We start from the raw sequence: 26,424 nt of genomic DNA on the forward strand, positions 1-26,424 counted from the left end.
GAAGATTGAACCACAAAAATCACTTTAGAACAAAGAAAAACGAAAAAAGAGAAGAAAACAAACACAATCGCACCAGACCACAGAATAGCAGAGATCATATCACACGCCAAAACTGAGCTTGATCTGGATAAAATTGCAACATTAGGAAGAAAATCTAAAAATAAATATAAAAACCACAAAAAATAACCAAAATTAATATGAAAAATCATGGTTCCACCCTTAGGGTTTAGGGATGCATTGTGTATTAATATATGAAAAAGACATATTCTTTTCGCTACCCAAAAATATGTTTCTATATATTATGGTTTAAAAAAAAATTTAAGACCACATGAAGAAAAAACACTCCAAACAAAATGTAATCAAAATAGATACTTGATAATTGCATCGAAGAATCACCATCTCAAATTACCTAAAACAAAGAAAACCATCTAGAAAAGTAAATTCTTCTATTTGATTAACTCAAATTGTACTGTTGTATACCTTAGGAGAACTCTAGTCACATATCGTATTTGTTTAATAAAGAGAGGCTCAGAGAGAGATTGAGAAGAAAGAGAGGGAGCTAGAGCAGAATAATATGAGAAAGAGAAGATAATTTTCGGGACTTAAGGTTCGTACGCAACCACTATGTTAATTTTAAGGGGAGGAAGTTAATAGAAGAAAATTTTAATTAGAAACAAAACAAGCTTTAGGCTTTTGTGGAGGTAAATCCTGAACCCCAAATGATTAGATAAAAGCAAATTAACTAGTTGCTCTAACGCCACAATCTAACTAGGCAAATCCTAAACACCAAATGATTAGATGAAAGCAAACTAGTAGCTCTAACACCACAATCTCACTATATATTCATTTCCTCTCTCTCACCTTCCCAACAAAGACAGACATGCTAACTGCGGAGGTTGTATAACTGATAAAATAATTATCACCCTCCTCACCTAAATCCCTCATCTCCCACCACTTACAAAAACCCTCTCCATTCCCCCCAAAACTCATATCAAACACTTGCACAAAATATCAAACACTACCTTGTGCAAGCACCACTCCTGCATTGGCATTACTTGTTTTCAAACAAATTAAGAAGCCAAAACCCACCACACTCAAAAACATGATGATGAAGCTTCAGAATCAGCCTCTTTTCTCACTCACACTTCTACTCATTTTCCTTTCCCATTGCACCAAAATCTTAGCCCAAGCTCCTGCTGCTGCCCCTGCTGCCCCAAGAGCCCCAGCTGCCCCAGCTGCCCCTAGAGCCCCAGCTGCTCCTGCTGCCCCAAGAGCCCCAGCTGCCCCATCAATTACAAGGCCAGCAGTTCCAGCACCACCAGCTGATGCCCCTGCACCTGCAGGCCCAACCAACATCACCAAAATCCTTGAAAAAGCAGGTGGCTTCAATGTCTTAATCCGCCTTTTGAAAAGCACCCAAGTAGACAACCAGCTCTACAAACAACTCAACAATTCAGATAGCGAACTCACCGTTTTAGCCCCCACTGACAGTGCCTTCTCAAAGCTCAGCACAGGCTCACTCAACTCTTTGAGTGATGAGCAAAAAGTTCAGCTCATACAATTCCATCTGATCCCAGATTTTCTCACATTCCAAAACTTCCAAACTCTCAGCAACCCAGTGAGCACCCAAGCTGGAGATGGATTTGAGTATCCACTAAACATTACCACATCAGGCAGGGCAGTCAACATATCAACTGGTCTTGTTAACACCTCCATTTCAGGCACTGTCTACTCCGATAGTCAAATTGCTATTTACCAAGTTGACAGTGTGCTCCAGCCTTATGGTGTTTTTGCTCCCAAGCATCACCCACCTTCACCAGCACCAGCTCCGGTGCAAGAGAAGCCTAAAAAGACGTCATCATCTGATGACAGTCCTGTTGCTCAATCGACGAAGTCTGGTGCTGTGCCTACTCTGATCCCCAAATCTAATGGCATTGTCTCCATTGCAGTTGCTATGGTTGCTGCTGCAGCATTAAGCTTTTGTTGACAAAATGGTTTGTAGGGTAATAATTGTTGTTTTGCATGTCAGAAATGTGATCTGTATGTGAGATTAATACTGTTTTGTTGAATTTCATTGGGTTCTTGTTTTGTTTTGGTTTTTTGTATCTGTAATAGTAATTTCATTTGCATTTCATCTTGGGCTTCTGTTTATTTTGAGAAACTTGTGTAAATTCCTCCACAAAATGAGTACATGGGTCTTTTTGATAATTCATCATTTTTCACTTTGGAGTACCATTTTGAATGTATTTTAGAATAAGAGCGATCGTGAATGGTAAACTAAATACGAAAAACTCTAACCTATTGCTAAAACTAACCTATTGCTTGAATTCATAAAAATTCAAGCTATCCATATGCTATAAAAATCGTCTTAGAATCAATCATACATGAAATCATACAATACATAAGAAGAAATGGGAAAAAGTAGTTTCTACATATAAATTAGCTGCACGAGAAGCGGTAACATTGTTTTGACATCATGACCTCTTTAGTATTTCTGAGGCCCAAGGTGAACCTTTGAACTCTTTTTTGGTTTTTGGAGAAATTATGTGATTGCATTCATAATTTAGTCAAAAAAGCCACTAGCCACAAATGGCCATTACAATAACTGAGCAATCTAACATCAAAATTAAGACAATTTGGTGCGTCTCCATTAACGATCACACAGGATCGAAGAAACTCTGGCATAGGCATCCCAACTAAGATTGCAAACTCAGAATAAAAAAAAAATAAAGCCAAAACAATACAAATAAAACTCTCACAAAGGAGAGATGAAAAGCTCTCACAAAGGAGAGGTGAAAAGCTCTCACAAAGGAGAGGTGAAAAGCTCTCACCAAAGGAGAGGTGAAAACTACACAAAGAACCTAAAGAGTCTCTACGACTTAATCCAAATTTAAAGTGAAAGAAATTGCAAAAATGATGGCGGTGGAGATCTAATGCCAAAACACAGGTGGAGATCTGACGCCGTGATGCAACCGCATGTGATGGTTAGAGGAAAATCATAATAAAAAGAAAGACAAATAGGGGAAGCCTTCTGTCTTTGAGAATGGGGGAAGATGAGAAAGGAGGAAGAGAAGAGGGGAGAGGGGAGGAAGAACAGTTGCTTCCTCCCCTTCAAAGTGAAAACGGCTTTGGGAGTGTTTTTTCAGAGAAAAAGAGGTCTAGAGTTTCTCAAAAAATGTCATGAAAGTGGCGAACCTTTGAACCTTCGATATAAATTAGTATTTTCGCTCATTACGCCCAAAAATCTGTTTCTATGTCATGGCTAGAAAATTCAAGACTACATGGAGAGAAAGACTCCAAACAAAATGTAGTCAAAATAGATACTCTTTTTAAAAGAATTTATCAAAGAGATATTTTTTTTATTACAAGCGATAGTCTAAACTATAGGAAATGGGGATTTCACACACATAACTAAGATGCCATGGGAGCATTGGCAGACCCAAGAATTTTTTAGCGGAGGTGCAATACCAAATATCCAATTATCCTTATCATTTTAAAAAAATAATTGACAACAAAATATCCTTATAATTTAAACAATACCAATGTCATTCATAAATCATTAAAAAAAAAAAATTAATATCACAAAATGTCCCTATGGTTTACGAAATTATCAGATTGCATACTTAATGTTTTTTTGTGTCACTCGTGGTCCTCAAAGTTAGTATGTATGATCACAAATGGTCCCTGCCGTTAGGTTATGTCAAAAACTCCATTAGTTTGCTGACGTGGCATATATATATATATATATATATATATATCACAAAACATCCATGAGGTTTACACACCTATCACAAATGGTCCCTACGAAATTTTTTATTTTTTTAATTTAAAATTCATAGAATTTTGGTTTTCTTTTTAAAATTATTTATAAATGAAAAAACCATTTATAGAAGGATTTTAATCTTGAGGACCATTTATGACCCCTAAACCCTTAGTTTTTTCATTTTTAAATTTTATGAATTTCAAATTATTTTTAAAAAACTCCATTAGTTTGTTGATGTGGCATATATATGGAGCCCACATCTACAATAATATAGTGTCACATGTATTTAATTTAAAATTCATAAAATTTTAAAAAGAAAACCAAAATTTTATGAAATTTAAATTAAAAAATTAAAAAATTTCGTAAGGACCATTTGTGATAGGTGCGTGAACCTTAGGGACGTTTTGTGATATATATATATATATATGCCACGTTTGCAAACTAACGGAGTTTTTTACGGAACCTAACGGCAGGGACTATTTGTAATCACACATACTAACCTTGAGGACTACGAATGACAAAAAAAAAAAAAAAAAACATTAAGGATGCAGTCTGATAGTTTCGTAAACCTTAGGGACGTTTTGTGATAATAAGCCTTACAAATAACCTACAACTGTTGTTGACGAGCTTTCATATCATGAAAACGTCACATTATATTTTCATTACTAATACAAGCAAAACATACTTTGGATTGGTGTTTGCTCAAGAAGAAAAAAAAACGCATTAGACTTACTTTGGATTGGCGTACTAAAGAAGGAAAAAAACGCAAAATTTTGCACACTTGATAAATTTGTGTGACAATAAATTGATCCTTTATAAAGAGAACTCCCAATCCCATGCAAATAAAGAATTGTGCAAGAGTTTCCCTTTTTTAATCCTTGTTATAAAAAAAATAAAAAAAAATAACATTGTTGTTAAAAGCCCTAGAGTTTAAAGCCTTTTTTCCTTTTTTATGCAGGCCCTAGATAAAATGTTGTTAAAGCCCACCCATGAAATGGCAGTCCGGGTTTTCTCTTTTTTATTTTTTATTTTTAAAGCCTAGTCCAAACGACGTCGTTTTGGCCAGATTAAAAAAAACAAACAAAAAGACAGGCGCACAACGCGCAATCGAAGCAACACAAACTTGACTTCGTTTAGGATTTTCGTCGAACACCTAGAGTGCACCTCCCAAGTTGAGAAGAGATGCAACAATGGCTTTTCCAGCGAAGAGAGGTACAGCTGCACCTTCTTGCGCCTTAATAGGTTCGCCACTGCATGGGAGTTCGAACCTAAGACCTCTTGTCTGCAAGTGGCCCTTTTCCACTGGGCTAGATTCCCATTGGCCAAAGAGAAACTTCATTACATAAACTTCAACAATATAATAAAAGACATCAACATGACATCTAAAGCACCAATCTCAAGAGGGCAACAAACTAACATGCTAAAAACAAAACTAAAGCAGATAAAAACCGCACTAAAACTATTAGCCCACATCACCACAATTAAGCATAATTCTAAACAAAGCCCACAAAACCAACATAGCCGAAACCCTAAAGCAACCTGGAAGCCTAATGAACCTTGCCACCACCACCTGAAGAAGTGTCGTCACGGCCACACCCCCCACTGCATAAAATCTTAAAGCAAGAACAAAATCCGTAACAGATCTGGGGAAAAGATGGTTTCTAGCGATATACCTGCGTATAAGAGCGAACATATAAACCAAAACAACAACCATGCCAAAGAACAATTGGGTGATTTGCAGCAAACTCCGTAAAATATGATGTAGAATCGAATTTAGAGAACATGAGTAGTGTTAGAGAGCGGATTTTGGGTGAAGGATTTCATTAGGGGAAGGAGCTTTAATATGAGCATGGCTCAAAAGAAATCACCACACAAGGGGTTTCTTATTCAAAACGCCCCAATGAACTTATTTACTAACCCAAAATAAAAAGGCAAGAAGGGAGGAATTGGAGGAGGGACCAATGACGCTTCTTCCTCCTCCCCTTCTATGAAGTTTTTCTTTAGGACTCATGTAGGGAGAAAGAGGCTAGGATTAATCAAAATAAAGACTTGATAATTGCATTAAAGAATTTTGACCCAAAAAAAAAATTGCATTAAAGCATCACCATCTCAAATTACCCAAAACAAAGAAAACCATCTACAAAAAAAATTATTATTATTTTATCTAATCAAAGTGTAATCTTTTATGCCTAATGAGAACTCTAGCTTTTTACATCCCCATCTTAACATCTCATATTCGTATAAGGGATAGAGAGAGACTGAGAGTTCGAGAAATTATAATCAAAGGTGCTGTTAAACGAACCTAAAATTAACTGAGTACTCTCTACTATCAAATTATTTAATGATTATTAATTTATCCTATTATAAAAAGACCAAAATAAAAAATTGAATTATGAAATAAATATAATTTTAATAAGTACGCCCTACTCACCATGTTCAAGTCTAATCAAATTAGAATTTCAGAGTTTGATTCGAAACATATTTGAGATAAAAATTCGAAGTTTTTAAAAAGTTGATCAACCTCAGCAATCCCAAAAATAGTAAATTGAGCTTAGACCCATAAAATTCATTTGTAATCACCTACAACCCTTTCCTTTATTTTTCTATTTAAAATACCCAATTTTTTCAAGTAAAACCCGCTGACTAGGATTCAAGTAAGCAAGTTACCTAATCTAGCTTAAAATCTGATTTATTCTATTTTTCGGATTCCAAAACTACCCGTATTTACAAGTTAACATGTTATGTGGAGGTGTAACTAATGACACACGTTGAATTTGGAAAGATCTTGAAATTGTTGTAATGGATGTAGGAATTAATTTAGAAACTTATTTCAAATTAAATATTAAATTCAACATTAACATATTAGAAACGTTTTGGTTTATTTTATGACAAAAAAAAAACCATTTTGGTTTATTAAATAAATTTGTGTTGTTGTTTTCCTTTTATGAATTATACTACTAGTAATCTATTTTATTATAGTTTTATGAATAATAGTGTACATTCTAATTATGTTGAAAAATATTTTGATAATCTATTTATTGTTTGTTTTATGAAAAACTTTTTTTTTAAATGAACCTATTTTTTTTTCTCTAAATTATGTACCCTTTTTTCTCTGAATAAAGTACCTATTATTTGTTTTATAAAAAATAATTTTTTTAAATGAACCTATTTTCTCTCTCCAAATAATGTACCTATTTTTTCCCTCTAATAATATACCTAGTAAAACAATGTACGTATTTTTTTAAATGAACCTATTTTTCCTCTCCAAATAATGTACCTATACACATTTATAGGTATATTGTAAAATAATTTACCTATGGGTAAATAATGTACCTATATTTTCTATAAATTATTGTGTACCTATTTTTAATTTATGAAAAATGTACGGAAATTTCAATTACAAAGTAACTGACTTAGTTTTTTTTTAAATTTTAAAAAATGGTAAATAATATACCTATATTTTATTTAAATAATATATTTATATTTTATATGTATATATTTATATTTATATTTTTTTATAGGTACATTATTGGATATGTAATTTACAGATATTTTTTTTGGTTTGCAATTTTAGGGGGCGGTATGTGAGAGGGAATGACAACCAAAAGAAATGGGGTGATTGATATGCTATTAATAGGGAGTGTTAATTACAATTATGACAGTTAATGAAATGCTTGAAATAAATTATAAATAAAATATGAAGTTTGGTGGCAACGATGTAAAAATATAGGAATACTACGACCTCTTATATCCTACTGGTTATTTAAATTTGAAATTGGGTTTTACACATAGATTTATAGAGTGATGAGTATATGTCTAGGAAATAGAAAATGTAGGGATCTATATTGGACAAGCCCTCCCAAAAACAACAATTTGAGTTATACAAGAGTTGGGAAAAAGACACTGAAAAAGTTGAACAGTCCGTGTGCGATCTTGGTAAGTTCAACAACCGGTGGTAGTTTAGTTTACACCTTATCTTTTTTTATGCAATGTATCATGTCAGCTCATTAATTAGAGCAACCATGTCTATGAATATTCCGTAGGATAGGAGGATAGTAGAACCACGAAGAAAGCTCAAATGGCAGCTTACAAAAACAAATCTATCAAATAATGATCCAGCCTTCCTAAGTACTCATGAATTTGGTTCAATGCGTGGGTGAATCTCTGAGGGTTTAGATTTGATGAAGGGAAAAGGAGTTGATAGGAACAAATTTGATGAAGATGACCAATTCATGTAAAATAGGGTGTACTTAGGGCACCTCCAGTGCTTGGGTCCAACCCAGGCAAAAGGCAGTCCCAAGCCCCAGAACTCCTCCAGCAAGCAAGATCCAATTTGGGCAAGGGGTGGGACCCACCTGCCCGGGCAAGCCCACAGGCAAGAATCGACTGGGCTGTTGCTCGAAGGCTACTAATGTCAACAATTGAAATCAATTTTTTTTTTTTTTAAATGTTGGCGCGTTAAATTTTTTTAAATTCAGTCGCTGAAGTTAGCGTGATGTCACAGCTGACGACAGCACTGATAGAAACCAACGGGAAGAAGCCATGTGGTGCTTCCCGAATGCTTCGATCAATTTTTTTTTCCTTCAGAAATCCGACGGATTTGGTCGAATTTTTTTGGATTTTTTCCCTATAAATATTTAACAATATTATTCACTTTCCACACCAAATCTTCATACAAATCCTTTTCCGTCCAATATTTTTTACTTTCCACTCAAATTTTTCTACTACTTTCCATTTGTATCAAAAAATAAATGGCCTCTTCCATCGAAGCCGGAGGCATGTGGCCTCTCAAGACATCTTTGAATACCGGGGATTGACCAAGCACATTGAGGTCGTTCTGAGATCCGGTAACTCCCAAAAAGGCATGCCAAACCCAAGTGTCGAATGATGCGACGGCCTCCAGAATTATACTTTTTTGGCCCTTTCTATTACCATAATCTCTCTACCAAATAGTTGGGCGATTCTTCTACTGCTAGTGCATGCAGTCGATGCTTTCAATCATGCCTGGGAAACCTCAAGCCTCGGCTTTTTGTAGAAGCCTTCAGAGGTCCCTATGCGTAGGTTTGCGGAGGTAATCCCTCGTGTAGAGATTTTCTATTACATCACAGAATCTAACCAAGCACTCTAGGATAGTTGATTTCCCCATCCTAGCAATCTCATCCACCTGGTCTGCAGTGCCCCATACGCAAGCATCCGCAAAACAGCTGTAAGTTTTTGCTCCGGAAGAAGACCCAAAACCCCCATAGCATTGTACTTCTAAACGAAGTATGTGTCGTAATTGCAAATATCATGCATGATTTTTTTGGAACAAATGAGGCTGCATTCTATATCTCTCTCAAAAATAAGAAACATGATATAACGAATTTGGGATAAAATAATCTTCCAAGAGATTCTTACTCCGAGAGTGCCTATGTCTGTCCATGTTCGGGGCACAACGACAGTAGTGTTGCCTTGATTGATTGAGCATACCCACTGCTAAAACAACTTCCTCCTCCTCTTCATCCAACTCACGATCTTCTTCGGCACATCTGCGCCTGATTTCTTTATCTTCTCGCTATTGCCTCTCCAACACTCTTCTCAGGTTAGACATTGAGAGTAGAATGTGTTTTGTAAATTCTGAAAAATGAAAGGATAGAGAAGATATGATATGAGAGGTCTGAGTTGAGGGTGTAGTTTTATAGAGGGATTTAGGGCTTGTTTGAGACTACTTCTCTAGGAAGCACTTCTACTTATAAGCGCTTCTACCAAAAGCGCTTTTATTATAAAAACGTTGAAATTTTCATAAGAAATCGAAGTGTTTCTTGGAAAAGTACTTGGGAGTGCTTCCTAAAGAAGCATATGGTAGGTGCTTCTCCAAAAAGCATTTCTATGACCCAAAAGCGCTTCTAAACTTTTCTGCCAAACGTTGTCGGAAGCGTTTTTGGTTGTCAAAAAGCGCTTTTAACTGTTCCCGAAGCACTCCCAAACGGGACCTTAGAAGATAGAGATGACACGTGGCGCAATTTTATAGGGTGAAAATCTTATCTGAAATATGATATTAGAATTTTTTAATAAATCTCCGAAAATCTTATCTGAAATGAGATACGTGGCAACCGAGAATCTTATTTGAAATTTGAGATCTGAATGTTATAACAAAATATGGACACGTGGTAACCCAAAATCTTATCCGAAAATTTAATTCGAAAATGTTATTTGAAATTTTAAGTGAGAATTTTATAATAAATAGTGACAGGCGGCAACCGAAAAGCTTATCAAAATTAATGGTTGAAGTATAAAAAATAGAAAATAAATTAAAGTGAATAATAATTGCCCTTCCCCTTGCCCTTGCCCTTTGGGGTGGAAACAAAAAAAGGCAATATTCACATGAATAGTGACAAACCTTGCCCTTGCCCTTAGGGGTGGAGGTGCTCTTAGTATTAGGGTGTTGTGTGATAGAGTTAGGGTGTTTCAAGGGTATTTTTGGTAGTTAAATAGGTTGTACTTAGTTAATTTTACATTTTAATTTAATTATTAAGGTGTACTTAGATCATATGGTATACTCAATTAATTTTAAGGTTCGTTTAACAACACGCTAATCAAAATAAGATAACTTTTACGATTTTTATGTTGAAATAAAATCAAAATAGATCATGTTCTGAAGTTTCCCTTAAAACCAAAAATTTAATACCTCTTAGATATCTTTCGCTAAAAAAATTTAAAATTATATATATATAAAAAATTCAGATCGAATGTGCATGAGCGCATGACAAGGGACTAGTGAAAAATGTTTGCACTCTCTCTCTCTGCCTCTGGTTGTCCGGGCTGTCCCCTAAGTTTTTCCTCTCCTTCCAACCTTAGACAATGAAAGAGTGCCACTTATGAATTTGTCATTAATTTTGTCGGTAACTGAAGGATTTTTTTTTCTTCTAATTTGTAGAGAATATTTTACTTAAGCATTTTTAAAATTGTTATAGGTCTATGACTATGAGGGGTATTGGGATCTAGTATAAATGTCGTTTTAGTAGTACGGGCACGACCTAGTTCGGTTCAAACCACATTTTTAATTGTCAATTGAATTGTCGCCTAGCCCTCAATTTGGATTAAATGGGTGTTGCAGAAAAACGTTGGTGTAATTAAACCAAATTGGACCGAATTTGATAGACTTGGTTTAGTTCGATTTTGATTAATTTGAGGTGGCGACGACCTAGAAGAAGAGGCACTGAGTTGTTGAATCTAGTAGAGCAAAGGTGACGACCGTCGACGACACATAAATGTTTTTTTAAATTAAAAATCAAACCAAACAGACTTGATCGGTTCAATTTAATCTGTTTTTTTTTTAGGTGTGCACCCTTCTGTTTTAGAACTTAACCGCCAACAATTTGGAAGTAAATCTTAACCCCAAATGATTACATAAAGCAAGCTAGCTAGTAGCTATGACACCACAATCTCACTACATTCATTCCCTCTCTCTTGGCAAATGATTAGATGAAAGCAAACTAGTAGCTCTAACGCCACAATCTCACTCTACATTTCCTCTCTCTCACCTTCCCAACAAAGACAGACATGCTAACTGCGAAGGTTGTATAACTGATCAAATAATTATCACCCTCTTCACCTAAATCCCTCATCTCCCACCACTTATAAAAACCCTCTCCACTCCCCCCAAAACTCATATCAAACACTTGCACAAAATATCAAACACCTTGTGCATGCAAGCACCACTCTTGCTTTGGCATTATTTGTTTTCAAGCAAACTAAGCAGCCAAAACCCCACCACACTCAAAAACAAGATGGTAAAGCTTCAGCATCAGCCTCTTTTCTCACTCACACTTCTACTTACCTTCCTCTCCCATTGCACCAAAATCTTAGCCCAAGCTCCTGCTGCAGCCCCTGCTGCTGCTCCTGCTGCTCCTGCTGCTCCTGCTGCTCCTGCTGCCCCAATTGCCCCAGCTGCCCCAATTGCTCCAGCTGCCCCATCAATTACAGGGCCAGCAGTTCCAGCACCACCAGCTGATGCTCCTGCACCTCCAGGCCCAACCAACATCACCAAAATCCTTGAAAAAGCAGGTGGCTTCAATGTCTTAATCCGACTTTTAAAAAGCACCCAAATTGACAGACAGCTCTACAGCCAACTCAACAACTCAAATAGCCAACTCACCGTTTTAGCCCCCACTGACAGCGCCTTCTCAAGGCTCAGCACAGGCTCACTCAACTCTTTGAGCGATGAGCAAAAAGTGCAGCTCTTACAATTCCATCTGATCCCAGATTTTCTCACAATCCAAAACTTCCAAACTCTCAGCAATCCAGTGAGAACCCAAGCTGGAACTGGATTTCAGTATCCACTAAACATTACCACAACAGGCAGTTCAGTCAACATTTCCACTGGCCTTGTGAACACCTCCATTTCAGGCACTGTCTACTCTGATAATCAAATTGCTATTTACAAAGTTAACAGTGTGCTCCAGCCTTATGGTGTTTTTGCTCCCAAGCATCACCAACCCTCACCAGCTCCGGCACCTGCACAAGAGAAGCCTAAGAAGGAGTCTTCATCATCTGATTCTGATGACACTACTCCTGATGTTGCTGAAGTGAAGTCTGTTGCTGTTCCTTGTCTGATCCCCAAGATTAATGCCATTGTCTCTATTGGAGTTGCTGTTTTTGCTGCTGCAGCATTAAGCTTTTCTTGACAAAATTGTTTGTTGCAATTGGGGTTGGTTTGAAATTGAAGGGTAATAACTGTTGTTATGCATGTCAGAAATGTGATCTGTACTGATGTGAGAGCAATACTGTTTTGTTGAAGTTCATTGGGCTTCTGTGTATTTTAAGAAACTTGTGTAAATTCCTCCATAAAATCAGTACATGGCTTCCCTTCATCATTCATTTTTCACTTTTTGAGTACCATTTTGAATGTATTTTAGCATATAAACACAAAACTAAGCCAAGTCATTATTAATGGTAAACGAAAAAAAATAAGTTCTCTTAATTTATTTCTAAATCTAATATATTGCTTGTATTCATAAAAGTCAAAAATTTCCCTTAAACCAAAAATTTAATACTTCTCAAACATCTTTTGCTAGAAAAAAATTTTAATTTAAAAAAAAGAATAGTTAGAATGTACATGAGCGCGTGACAAAGGACTTTTGAGACTAGTGAAAAATAAACGAAGTGCTTTTTTATCAATATGTGCAAGTTCAAGTGCAAGTTCTTCATTCTCTCTCTCTCTGCCCTTAGACAATGAAAGAGTGCCCCACTTATGAATCTGTCCTTAATTTTGTCGGTAACTGAAGACTTTTTGTTCTGTTTTTTTCTTCTTCTTCTTGTACATTTCTAAACAAAGTTTTACTTGAGCATTTTTAAATATGTTATAGGCATATAAGGGGTCTTGGGATCTAGTATAAATGTCGTTTATTAGGGTGGCCAAAAGCTAATTTGGTTTGTGCTACATATTTAATCGTCAATCGAATTGTCCCCACCCCTCAATATAGATAAAATGGGTGTTGCAGAAAAATGTTGGTGTAATTGAACCAAAATTGGGCCGAATTTGATAAGACTTAGTTTGGTTCAATTTTGATCGATTTGAGGTGTCCACCACATAGAAGAAGAGGCAATTAGTTGTTGAATCAAGTAGAGAAGAGGTGAATGCTAAAATTATGAGAGAGTAATTGTTGTGGGAATATTCTATATATTCTTTTTCTTATAAGAGATTATATTTATAGTACAATAAAGCTTTGGAGGTCAAGTAAAGTAATTAATTCCTAATTTTATTTACAGTAGAAAATCATAAATAAAGGGAAATTAATTACAATTAATACTGGAATCCTTGGGGTGCAAGGAAAGTGAACGGGTCCATAAGTCACGCAAACATTTTCCCTTAAATTGGTGCATAGATGACGCCAATGCCCAACTTATCAGATGAGTTGTGGAACACTTTACTAGAGTTTGCCTTTGTTGATATGTCTGCCAACTGATCTTCTGACTTAACAAAAGAAAACTGAATTTCTTTGGCCTTAAACTTCTGCTTGATAAAGTGTTGATCTACTTCAACATGTTTAGTGCGATTATGTTGAACTGGATTATGTGCAATGGATATTGCAGCCTTGTTGTCACAATACAGATTCATCACATATGTAGGTGCATATCCAAGCTCAATAAGCAATTTCTTTAACCAAAGGAGTTCGCAAATTCCTTTGGTCATACCTCTGAACTCAACTTCTGCATTGGATAAGGCAACCACCTTATGTTTCTTACTTCTCCAAGTAACCAAATGACCCCCTACAAATGTGAAGTAACCTGATATAGATCTTTTGTCAATAACACTTCATGCCTAATCTGAATCCGTATAATCATCAATATTCAGGTGATTGTTCTTAAGACATAAGTTCCTTCCCTGGTGTCGACTTTAAATATTGAAGGATTCAAAGGACTACATCCATATGGTCTTCACTCGTGGAATCCATGAACTGACTGACAAGGCTCACAACATAAGCGATGTATGGTCGAGTATGTGACAAGTACATCAATCTCCCCACTAACCTTTGATATGTCTTTTTGTTAGTGGGTACTTGATTAGGGTATTCTCTAAGATGGTGATTCTAAACAATTGGAGTGTCCACCGGTTAGCAATCTAGCGATCATGTTTCTGCCAACACCAATACATAATTCATTTGAGAAAGAAATATGTCTTGCTTTGATCAAGCCACCTTAATGCCCATAAAATACTTGAGTCCATCAAGGTTCTCATCTCAAACTCCATTGCCAAATATTCTTGAAACTTAAAAATTTCTTGTTTATCATTCCTAATGATAATCATATCATCAACCTAAATTATTATGGCAGTTACCTTCCCCTCCTGGTGCGTAAAGAACATAGTATGATCTGAGTTGCTTAACTTGAAACTGTTATTCTTCATTGCTATGGTGAACCATCCCACGGGGTGATTGCTTTAACCCATATAAAGCCTTTTTCAGTTCGCACACCACACTAGTCTGAGTAGATGCATCATATCCAGGTCAAATGTCCATGTACACTTATTCTGTAAGTTCTCCATGCCAAAAAAAAAAAAAAAAAACATTCTTCACATTAAATTGGTGAAGTGGCCAATCCAGGTTGGCTAGAAAAGAGAACAGAACTCTGATAGTGTTAAGTTTTGCCACTTGAGCAAGGGTTTTTCTTCATAATCTATGTCGTAGGTCTGTGTGTACCCCTTTGCCACAAGTCTTTCCTTGTATCATTTAATGGATCCATCAGCCTTGTGTTTAATGATGAATACCCATATGCATCAGACTATTTGTTTTCCTTGTGGCAATGACTTCTGTTTCCATGTCCGATTTTTTTTTTCAGGGCCTCCATCTCTTTTTTCATTGTTTGAACCCACTTAAGATCTTTCAATGCTTCAGTTACCTTGGTTGGTATGTGTATAGCACACAACTGATGCATGAAATCCTCGACTGGTTCAGGAAATCTATGAGTTGAACATGATTTGCAATTGGGTACTTTAATGTCTTACCAATATAAGGAGAAAGCTGGTTTGGTGGTTTTCCATAGTTTTCCCTGAAATGTAATTTATATCCAATATAATCATCAACTAGATTCACAAAAGTAGTGGGAGTAATTTATATCCAATATAAGAATAAAACTGGTAAAAGATTCTTCATATAACTAAATGATGGATGTCCTAATCGACGGTGCCACAACCATATTTTCCTTTGTTTGCTATTAGAAGGATGTGTCACACTGTTAGCCATGCATGTACTAATAAAGTCATCCACATAATATAGCCCCATCACTTTGTACCATGACTAATGATCTTCTTAGTATGAATATCCTAAAGCAAACAAAAACTCGGGTAGATTAGTACACAACAATTCAATGGTTCAGTAACCTGACCAACTGACATCAACTTATTAGATAGAGACTGAACAAGTAAAGTATTAGACAAGGAGAGAGAGGATGATAGAGGAATAGTGTCAACCCTTGTCAAAGGATAAGTAACTCAATTGGCATTAGCAATAATAGTTCACCTAGGTTGGGTGGTACTCAAAAAATTATTAGGATGAAACGTCATATGAGCAATTGCCCCATGAATCAATGATCCAACCCTTGGAATCACTCTTTCAGAAGTATGGAATACATAACCAGAACCAGCTTCACGTTGTTTTTGGTCTTTGAGTTCATCCCACCATTCTGGGTAGCCATTCAATTTGAAACAAGTTTCATGATAGTGTCTTAGATTGTCACAGTGTGTGCAACCTCCTCTATCTGTCTGGTTCTTTGTTCGGGAAGTCGTAATATGTGCAGCAAAAGATTCATAGGGTATAGTTTAAGTCGAAATTTAGGTCTGGATTGGAGTCTAGGTCTAGGTCAGTATTTGGGTCTGACTCAAAGTCTTAGTCAGTGTCTGTGTTGGAATCTGAGTATGGATCTGTGTCAGCAATTGGGTCATTCTTGAAGTCAAGTATGCTAAGATCTAGGTCTGGGTGGGAGAGGAATTGATGGTGCCACCTTCATGGAGGGTTATCTGATCCCCTATGGCGGTGTTAGTTGGAGTTTGGCTAGGGTTTAGAAGCACTCCCAAGATCTCAGCTCTGATACCATGCTAAAATTATAAGAGAGTAATTGTGGTGGGAATTCTCTATGTATTTTTTTTTGGGTCGAAAAATGTTCTATGTATACTTCTTCTTGTAAGATGCCATATTTATAATACAATAAAAGTCTTGGAGACCAAGTAAAGTAATTAATTCCTAATTCTATTTACAGTGGAAAATAAAAAATAAAGCCAATTCAATTATTAATATAGGAATCCTTGACGTGCAAGAAAAGTCAACGGGTGCACAAGTCACGCCAAGAATGAGGATCGTCAACAACACATAAGTACCTGTTCGACTCTAAACAAAAGCCATGATACTTGAAGATTTTTTTTTTGGTCATAATCAATCATGTTCATTCAAAACCCATAAATGGGGAGGAAACAAACAGAAAATACAAAAGTCAAAAAGACCAGCTAAAGGAACAAATTACCACAAACACAGAGAACTTGAAGATAGGTAAGCAAAATAGGAAGATATATAGGGTAAATGGTCGAAAACCCCCCTGGACTATTTGGCTTGTCGAAATGTCCACCCTGAATTTTTTTTTCAGCCAATTTAGCACTCAGATTATTTTAAATGGTCAATTTAGCCCCTGCCGTTAGTTGTCATGCAATTTCATCCAATTTTCTGTCTAAATGTCACATGGAAGACACATGACTCACTGTTCAATTAAAATTTAATTTTTTTAAGTTTAAAATAATTAAATTTTAAATCACTTCATCCGCTATTTCTTTTTCAATTTCTTTTTCAATTTTAAATCACTTCACTTCACTTAATTTTTGCAATTTCTTTTTCCTTTTTCATACCTTGCTCCAAAGCTGGATTCATTTTCATCCGCATCATCAACCACCAGATTAGCAAGGTTATGAAATAAATAGGATTTTTTTTCGGAATCAACAACTATAGCATCGAGACTTTTATCTCCACAAAATCGTTGAATACCTAAGTTCTGCACGCAGTGCAGACGACAAGGTCGAACCCAAGCCTTCTTCAAGCCCATCTCCGACGCCGCCCCTCCCTCCTCCACCAAGCGCCACACCAAGTTCTCCGTCATTGGCGTCAGCAACTTGGTTATGGCCTTCGCCCAGACCAATCCTCACCCAGACCAAACTCGAGAAGCTCTGCGGCGAGATGCTCGACCTCCAGCACGCTGCCGCCTTTGTCCCCCTCACCAAGATCATAGCCGATGTTGACTACGCCGTCACAATTGGATCCGACCTCTGCATCGTCACCGCTAGTGGCGCCAGATCCTCAGCTAGTCCAAGCTCAACCTGCTCCACCGGAACGTCGGCCTCTTCCGCCATTAGCGCCAGATCCTCAGCTAGTCCAATATATTGATACTCATAAACCAAAAAAAACTGAGAAATTTCATATCAAAACCCACCATTAGAGAAGCAAACAGAGAAAACATCACCATCTATGAAGAAAACCCAGAAAATAGGTTTTTGGAAAAATAGATCTAAGTTTAGCCTATTTTTTGTTTTTACATTTTTTTAAATTTTTATTAATATTGTACTTTGTAAAATGACAAATTTACCCTTGTAATTGACGGAAAATTGGATGGAAGTATAGAAACTTGACGGTAGGTGTTAAATTGGCGATTAAATTTAATACAAAGGATAAATTGGCTGAAAAAAAATTTCAGGGTGGACATTTCGACAAGCCAAATAGTCCAGGGGGATTTTCAACCATTTACCCAGATATATATATATATGAAAAGAGGAAAAGTATGGAAGAAGAGAAATCGAACCAAAAATATTAAAATTGGAGCGGAATCAGTTTAGATGGTTGATTCAAAATAAATGTTTTTTTTAATTAAAAATCGAATCACACTGACCTGATTGGTTCGATTTAATCAATTTTTTCTCCTGTATTTATGTGCACACCACTTGTGTTTTAAAGCTTAACCCCACGTAAATCTTAAACCCCAAATGATTACATGAAAGCAAACTAGTAGCTCTGACACCACAATCCCACACCCACTCTATATCCATTCCCTCTCTCTTGGCATATGATAAACACCAAATGATTAGATGAAAGCAAACTAGTAACTCTGACACCACAATCTCACTATATTGATTCCCTCCTCACCTTCCCAACAAAGACAGACATGCTAACTGCGAAGGTTGCATCAAATAATTATCACCCACCTCACCTTATATCTCCTTTCCCACCACTTATAAAAACCCTCTCCATTTCCCCCCAAACTCATATCGAACATCTTCTCCAAATATCAAACTCTTTGTGGTTTTTAATTGTTTCCAAGCAAATTAAGAAGCCGCATCCCACCACACTCAAAAACAGGATGATGAAGCAGCAGAATCAGCCTCTTTTCTCACTCACACTGCTACTGATCTTCTTCTCCCATTGCACCAAAATCTTATCCCAAGCTCCTTCTGCTTCCCCTGCTGCTGCCCCAGCTACCCCAGGTGCCCCAACAAGTACAGGGCCAGTGGTGCCAGCACCACCAGCTGATGCCCCTGCACCTTCTGGCCCAACCAATATCACCAAAATCCTTGAGAGAGCAGGTGGCTACAAAGTCTTTATCCGCCTTTTAAAAAGCACCCAAGTTGACAACCAGCTCTACCGCCAACTCAACAACTCAAATAGCCAACTCACCGTTTTCGCCCCAACTGACGGTGCCTTCTCAAATCTCGGCACAGGCTCACTCAACTCTTTGAGTGATGAGCAAAAAGGGCAGCTCGTACAATTCCATCTGATCCCAGATTTTCTCACAATCCAAAACTTCCAAACTATCAGCAATCCAGTGAGAACCCAAGCTGGATCTGGATTGGAGTATCCACTAAACATTACCACAGCAGGCAATTCAGTCAACATTTCCACTGGCCTTGTGAACACCTCCATTTCAGGCACTGTCTACTCTGATAATCAAATTGCTATTTACCAAGTTGACAGTGTGCTCCAGCCTTATGGTGTTTTTGCTCCCAAGCGTCAACTACCGTCACTGGCTCCAGCTCCAGCTCCAGCTCCAGCATCTGTACACAGGAAGCCTAAGTTGAATTCTTCATCATCTGATTCTGATGACAGTGACACTAGTACTACTCCTCCTGTTGCTGAAGTGAAGTCTGGAGCTGTGCCTACCATGCTCCCCAAATTTAACGGCATTGTCTCGATTGCAGTTGCTGTGGTTGCTGCAGCAGCATTAAGCTTTTCTTGACAAAATTGTTTGTTCCAATTGGAGTTGGTTTGAATTTGAAGGGTACGTAATAATTGTTGTTATGCATGTCAGAAATGTGATCTGTATGTGAGACCAATAATGTTTTGTTGAATTTCATTGGGTTCTTGATTTGTTTTGTTTCTTTGTATAATCATTTTACTATAATGCAATATTTTCATTTGCGCATTTCATCTTGGGCTTCTGTGTATTTTAAACTTGTGTAATTCCCTCCACAAAATCAGTACATGGCGTCTCTTGAGAAACTTGAGAATACGAGTTATCATCACGAATGCGTTAGCATATGAACACAATCATGAATGCATTGCTTTAAAGCCCCATGTTAAATTACCTAAAACAAAGAAAACCATCCAGAAAAATTAATTCCTTTATCTGATCCAAGTGTAATCTTTTGTGCCTTATGAGAACTAGTTACATCTCCATCTTAACATCTCATATTCGTATAAGGGACAGCGAGACACCGAGAGATTGAGAAATAAAGAGAAGTACTTTTTAAAAAAATATGTGCGTGCCCATGCGGCAGCAGCTATCGCCAATTTGAGGGTGAGGCATCTCAGACTAGCTATTTGCTTTTGTTTTGAGTAACGGTTTATAGTTTCTGGGCTGTCTGTTAGCCTTGTTTGTTATTGCTACTGGTTTGTTTCCCTTCCCTTTTTGGGTTTTCTATCAAAGTTTGAAGTTGACAAAAAAAAAAGGTGCAAGTTCAATTCTTCATTTGCTCTCTCTCTCTCTCTCTCTCTCTCTGGCTGTCCCCTAGGTTTTTTTTCTCTCCTTTCCACCCTTAGACAATAAAAGAGTGTCACTTGTGAATTTTTGTCCTTAAGTTTAGAGGTAATTTAAGACTTTTTTTCATTTTTATTTCTAAAGACATTGTTACTTAAGCATTTTTAAAATTGTTATAGGCCTATAAGGGATCTTGGGATTTAGTATAAATGTCGTTTTAGTAGAGTGGGCACGAGCTAGTTTGGTTCATGTGCCACATCGTTAACCGTCAGTAGAATTGTCGCCCAACCGTCAATATAGACCAAATAGGTGTTGTAGTAAAAAATTGGTGTAATTGTACCAACTTTGGCCCAATTTGATGAACTCGGTTTGGTGAGACGACATAGAAGATGAGGCAGTGAGTTGTTTGAATCAAGTAGAGCAGAGGTGACGACCATCGATGACGCATTAGTGCTTAGTCGACTTGAGAAAAGCAATGATACTTGAAGATAGATAAGAAAAATAGGAAGATATGAAATGAGGAAGTGTATAGAGGAAGAGAAATCGAACCTAAAATATTACAATTGGAGCTGACGGGTTCAGACAATTTGATTCAAAATAAATATTTTTAATTAAAAATCGAACTAAACCGACTCAATGAGTTCGATTTAATCATTAATTATTTTCTCCAATATTTATGCGCACCCCTGTATTTTAGAGCTTAACCGCCAACAATTTGGAAGTAAATCTTAACCCCAAATGATTACATAAAGCAAGCTAGCTAGTAGCTCTGACACCACAACCTCACTACATTCATTCCCTCTCTCTTGGCAAATGATTAGATGAAAGCAAACTAGTAGCTCTAACACCACAATCTCACTCTACATTTCCTCTCTCTCACCTTCCCAACAAAGACAGACATGCTAACTGCGAAGGTTGTATAACTGATCAAATAATAATTATCACCCTCCTCACCTAAATCCCTCATCTCCCACCACTTATAAAAACCCTCTCCATTCCCCCCAAAACTCATATCAAACACTTGCACAAAATATCAAACACCTTGTGCATGCAAGCACCAATCTTGCTTTGGCATTATTTGTTTTCAAGCAAATTAAGCAGCCGAAACCCCACCACACTCAAAAACAAGATGGTGAAGCTTCAGCATCAGCCTCTTTTCTCACTCACACTTCTACTTATCTTCCTCTCCCATTGCACCAAAATCTTAGCCCAAGCTCCTGCTGCAGCCCCTGCTGCTGCTCCTGCTGCTCCTGCTGCTCCTGCTGCCCCAATTGCCCCAGCTGCCCCAATTGCCCCAGCTGCCCCAATTGCTCCAGCTGCCCCATCAATTACAGGGCCAGCAGTTCCAGCACCACCAGCTGATGCCCCTGCACCTCCAGGCCCAACCAACATCACCAAAATCCTTGAAAAAGCAGGTGGCTTCAATGTCTTAATCCGCCTTTTAAAAAGCACCCAAATTGACAGACAGCTCTACAGCCAACTCAACAACTCAAATAGCCAACTCACCGTTTTAGCCCCAACTGACAGTGCCTTCTCAAGGCTCAGCACAGGCTCACTCAACTCTTTGAGCGATGAGCAAAAAGTGCAGCTCTTACAATTCCATCTGATCCCAGATTTTCTCACAATCCAAAACTTTCAAACTCTCAGCAATCCAGTGAGAACCCAAGCTGGAACTGGATTTCAGTATCCACTAAACATTACCACAACAGGCAGTTCAGTCAACATTTCCACTGGCCTTGTGAACACCTCCATTTCAGGCACTGTCTACTCCGATAGTCAAATTGCTATTTACAAAGTTAACAGTGTGCTCCAGCCTTATGGTGTTTTTGCTCCCAAGCATCACCAACCCTCACCGGCTCCGGCACCTGTACAAGAGAAGCCTACGAAGGAATCTTCATCATCTGATTCTGATGACACTACTCCTGATGTTGCTGAAGTGAAGTCTGGTGCTGTTCCTTCTCTGATCTCCAAAATTAATGCCATTGTCTCCATTGGAGTTTCAGTGGTTGCTGCTGCAGCTATAAGCTTTTTCTGACTGAATTGTTTATTACTTTGTGCCAATGGATATTATGCTGGAGTTGGATTGAAGTTTATGGGCACTGTGGAATTATATGCCAGTTTGTGATCATATATAAGATACCAAATACTGTGTAACAAATGAATTTCATGGGGTTCTTAATTTGTTTGTTCATTGTTATCTGTATTTGTATTACATTCATTTTGTGATTCTGTGTATTTTGAGAAATCTGTACAAATTCCTATAGAAAAGTGCACGTGTCTTGATCATTCCTTTTGCACTTTTGAGGTACCATTTTGAATTTATTTCAGAATAAGAATGGCCATGTCATGAATGCTTCAGCTTGAAGAAAAGCAAATTATAGTAGCCCATTCACCCCAAACTCGACATTAAAAAAAAAAAGAAAAAAAAAAAAGGGATTTCTCTGTTGAAGTCATGATTTCTATAAGCATACTTGGCATTGAATTTTATGGGATCTGGCAAATATTACTTTGACAACTGAGTACGTAAGAGCATCTCCAACAGCCTCTTCAACAGCTTTGGAATTCTAAAATAGGTGAGCTACATTAGAAAAACTCTCTTAAACAGCCTCTTCAACCTCAGTCATCAAAGCTGCAACCTCTTTCTTTCTCTTAAGGACTGGTAAGTTGATTTTGGATCTTCAAACATTTAATTTTACTTTGGAAAAACAAAACCTACCTTGAAAATGTTAAAATCATACATTTTTTTCTTTTCATATAATAAATACATAGACATTTTTCACATGTTTTCATATTTTTTATTCGTTTTCATGATATTGCATTATTTGAATTGAAGAGTCTATTGGAGCAAAAATTATTCAAGTAGCAAATAAAGCTTTTCAAATTGCCTGGTCGGTCAACATTTAAACTTTAATTTAAAGAGTTTTATTTTATATGCTACTACTGTTGGAGACGCTCTCAGAGTGTAAACCAAGTGATATGTTAGATGATTGGGAGTAATGCTAAGTCTACATGTAATGTCTATTCAATCAATTGATGCACAATCTAAGTGTGACCTACCAACAATCCATAAAACTATTTTTAAACCTTTTAAATTGCATATCTCTAATAGAAATAGAGTCCACTTTTTTGTTGTTGGAAAAGATGCTTTTAATATAACACCAAATAGAATCCACTTATTCATTAAATTTGAATTTCACTTTTGACTATAACATATGTGTAGGTCATACCATTGTACGGTTTAGTATTCAATTTAGGATTAAAGAAAAGCAATTTTTAATCTTACACCATGTATTAATTCAAAAGAAAATTTAGGTTGGAGTGAATAAAATCTTCAGTAACCCTTCAAATATGATGTTATCTAAGAGCACTTCCACCCATTTGTTATGGCAAAGGGCAAGGGCAAGGCAAGGGCTGTTACTATTCATGTGAATAGTGGCAGCCACTGCAAAAGGTTGTGGTGTTTCCACTCATTGCCATGGCAACAACTATTCACATGAGATATGAGGAAAGGAATTTGTATAAAGTGTTGGTGTGGGAAGTGAAGAATATGACTAAGTATTTATTTTTTAAAAATTCTGAAATTTTTAGTATTTTTTTTAGATTTTTTATAAAAAAAATTTGTTGATGACGACATCGCTAACGTCAGCAAACCCAGGCTAGAGCGCGGGTTCATTTTGCCAGAGGGCTGGCCTGGTTTCGTGGGCCCCAGCAGCTGCCCTAGCAGCTTTAGCCCCCTGGAAGACAAATTTGGGGCTTAGGCCCCCTCCTGCCCTGGCAAGGGCTCAACGCTGGAACCGCTCTAAGGAGTACGATCCAATAGAAGTAACCTAACTTATTCCATGTTGGTGCACTGTTCGCATCAGATAATAGCAATTTAAAACTACTAATTTGATCTTTAGTTTGAATAACGTTATGGGAAATACTTCCCTTCTTATCAGATAAGTAGGAGCTCCTACATTTGTAATAACCCAATCCTAAATTAATATTTAATTATTAATTTATTCAAGTAAAAGACAATTTTACCCCAGGAATATTTTAATAGTTTCAAAGTTGACTTTTTGTTCGGGAAGGAATTTGGGGATTTCAGTTTTACCATTGCGTAGTAGAGCACATCGAGATGAGTCTGTAGACACGTAGTGGGCTCAAATTGGAGTTGTAACGAAGAAGTTACGATCAAAATTAGTCAGTGGCATAACCGTAGTTATCTCAAAAGTCAGATTTTTAGAGCCCAATCAGACCTCTCCTTCTCTCTCACGCGTCACCTCTCTCTTCTCTCTCCTCCCTCCCGATTTTCTTCTTTTCTTGCAATAGAAAACAACCGGCCATTTTGGCTGGCAAACTGCTCACTCCGGCAACCATTTTTCACGCCACAACCTCCAAAATTTTTAGCTCTCTTCCCTCTTCATAACCTCCTACTTTTTACAGATCAAAACCCCAAAGTTTGAGCTCAATTTTGAGTCAAAACTGAGCCCAAACCAACTGTGCAAAAATAGTGGCTGTTTGTGGTTTTTTTGGGCCAATTTTGTGGCGCCACAGCTTGTGTAATTACACCCAAAATACTCTCCTACCTTCCCTTTGTGTTATCCCTTGAAAAGTTGTTGAATTGCTTGAATTCAAACTTGGTGCATGCTAAATGGTTGTGGTTATAAATTGATTTTCGTACAGGCGTAAAACTTTGGGAAACAAGTATTTTCAGGGGAGACTCTGCCGAATTTTCGGCAGAAATCAAACTTGAAGTTAATTTTGGATTTTGTTAGAAGGGTACTTTGGTCAAGAGTGTTCGGCACTTACCAGGTGTCGGTCACACACAGGATTTGGCGTGGATTCCAAAGTGGAATTTGGGTCGGGTCCTATCAACATTCCTGTCAATAACAATGTGATATGTGTGCATAAGTTTTTCATTTTATGTTTTTGATGAATTATTTTTGCATGTGTCAAACTGTGATTCACATGAAGGAGAAATATCTCCTTACAGGTAAGGAGGCAAGTAGTATCTTAATGTTATTGCATTAAAAAGTGTGACCCTAAGTATTGTGATGTTTGGTAAAAACTATGTATGAGTACAATTTGTTTAATTTTTTTTTTTTACTAGCATTTTCGAAGCAATGGTCCTTGAATTTATACCCGATTTATATTTTAGTCATCCAACTCGAATATTGGCTTTAGTCATAGGGATGGCAACGGGCCGGTTCGAGGCCGGGTATGGTAATACCATTCCCGTCCCCACACCTATCCCCAACAAAAAAATTTCGGGGAATCCTTGTCCCCGTCGGGGGGCTACCTCCCAAAATCGCCTCGAATTCCCGACGATTCAAGGACCATTTCTTATAAAAGACGAATAACTGAAAACTACCTAAAATGATCATTTTGCCCTTATATTTGATGGAAAATGTAACATTATGACGTCATGACCAACAGTGCGAGAGAAAGTGAAGTTAAGCAACCACAATAGTCATCTTTTAACTTTGAGGACCAAAATGCAAATAAGACATAAGTTGAGGAACTATTGCTCCTAAAAAAACCTTCTTATTTTTTCTTTGAAACAAAGCAATAGTAATTTATTAAAGAGAATCAGAGTAAAAATCCAGTAGATAGAGGCTAAGAGGATTAGGCAAGCCACTCTACACATAAGGGTTTGATCGTTGAACTAACCAAGTAGCCTACCTCCCTTCCGTATAAGCAATAATAGTTTATTAAAGAGATTAGAAGGAATTCAAGCCTTTCTTATTTATTGCTAATATGGCATACAAGAAAAAACAAGGTAAACACTTGGCAGAGACCAGAAATACTCTAAGCAGGGCGGCCTTTTTGTCATTTGCATTCATCATCATTTTGATAGTTCAAAATCGTTCTATTAATGATTTGTTTCTTGAATTTTTGCTTTAACTAATTGAATACTTGTTTGGTAAATAACATCATGATTTCCCTCATCATCATGTTCGTAACATTCTCTTCTTTCTGATCAAGAAACTAAAACTGAAATAAGAGAAACTATCAATGATTTCCCTCTCGTTGACATCATTGGATAACTTGGGAAGTCCGCAAGCCATCAAGGTTGACGTTAAGACCACATCGATTTGACATGAAGTCGACATTGAAGCATGTAGTTTAATTTCCTCAGTATTATCATCAATTTCCCCTTTATTTGCGCCAAGTAATTAGATGAAGAACAAAGA

The 26,424-nt window shown here is 37.1% G+C and overlaps 3 protein-coding genes and 1 pseudogene across 3 annotated transcripts; all 4 read left to right on the top strand.

Annotated features, from left to right (window-relative positions):
- Positions 1-1,003: 1,003 nt before the first annotated feature.
- Positions 1,004-2,208, top strand: LOC110770741 (fasciclin-like arabinogalactan protein 12 pseudogene; annotated as a pseudogene).
- A 9,201-nt stretch (positions 2,209-11,409) lies between these two features.
- LOC110770748 (uncharacterized) lies at positions 11,410-12,621 on the top strand. The gene has a single exon (XM_021974966.2). It carries the CDS (start codon positions 11,452-11,454, stop codon positions 12,427-12,429), a length of 978 nt encoding a protein of 325 aa, XP_021830658.2. The 5' UTR covers positions 11,410-11,451; the 3' UTR covers positions 12,430-12,621.
- A 5,818-nt stretch (positions 12,622-18,439) lies between these two features.
- On the top strand, positions 18,440-19,698 carry LOC110770755 (fasciclin-like arabinogalactan protein 6). The gene has a single exon (XM_021974977.2). It carries the CDS (start codon positions 18,440-18,442, stop codon positions 19,505-19,507), a length of 1,068 nt encoding a protein of 355 aa, XP_021830669.2. The 3' UTR covers positions 19,508-19,698.
- Positions 19,699-21,123: 1,425 nt separating this feature from the next.
- LOC110770765 (fasciclin-like arabinogalactan protein 9) lies at positions 21,124-22,483 on the top strand. The gene has a single exon (XM_021974989.2). It carries the CDS (start codon positions 21,297-21,299, stop codon positions 22,281-22,283), a length of 987 nt encoding a protein of 328 aa, XP_021830681.2. The 5' UTR covers positions 21,124-21,296; the 3' UTR covers positions 22,284-22,483.
- Positions 22,484-26,424: the final 3,941 nt, after the last annotated feature.

Source organism: Prunus avium, chromosome 6 (assembly GCF_965620075.1).
Source record: "Prunus avium chromosome 6, drPruAviu1.hap1.1, whole genome shotgun sequence".
NCBI classification, from domain to species: domain Eukaryota; kingdom Viridiplantae; phylum Streptophyta; class Magnoliopsida; order Rosales; family Rosaceae; genus Prunus; species Prunus avium.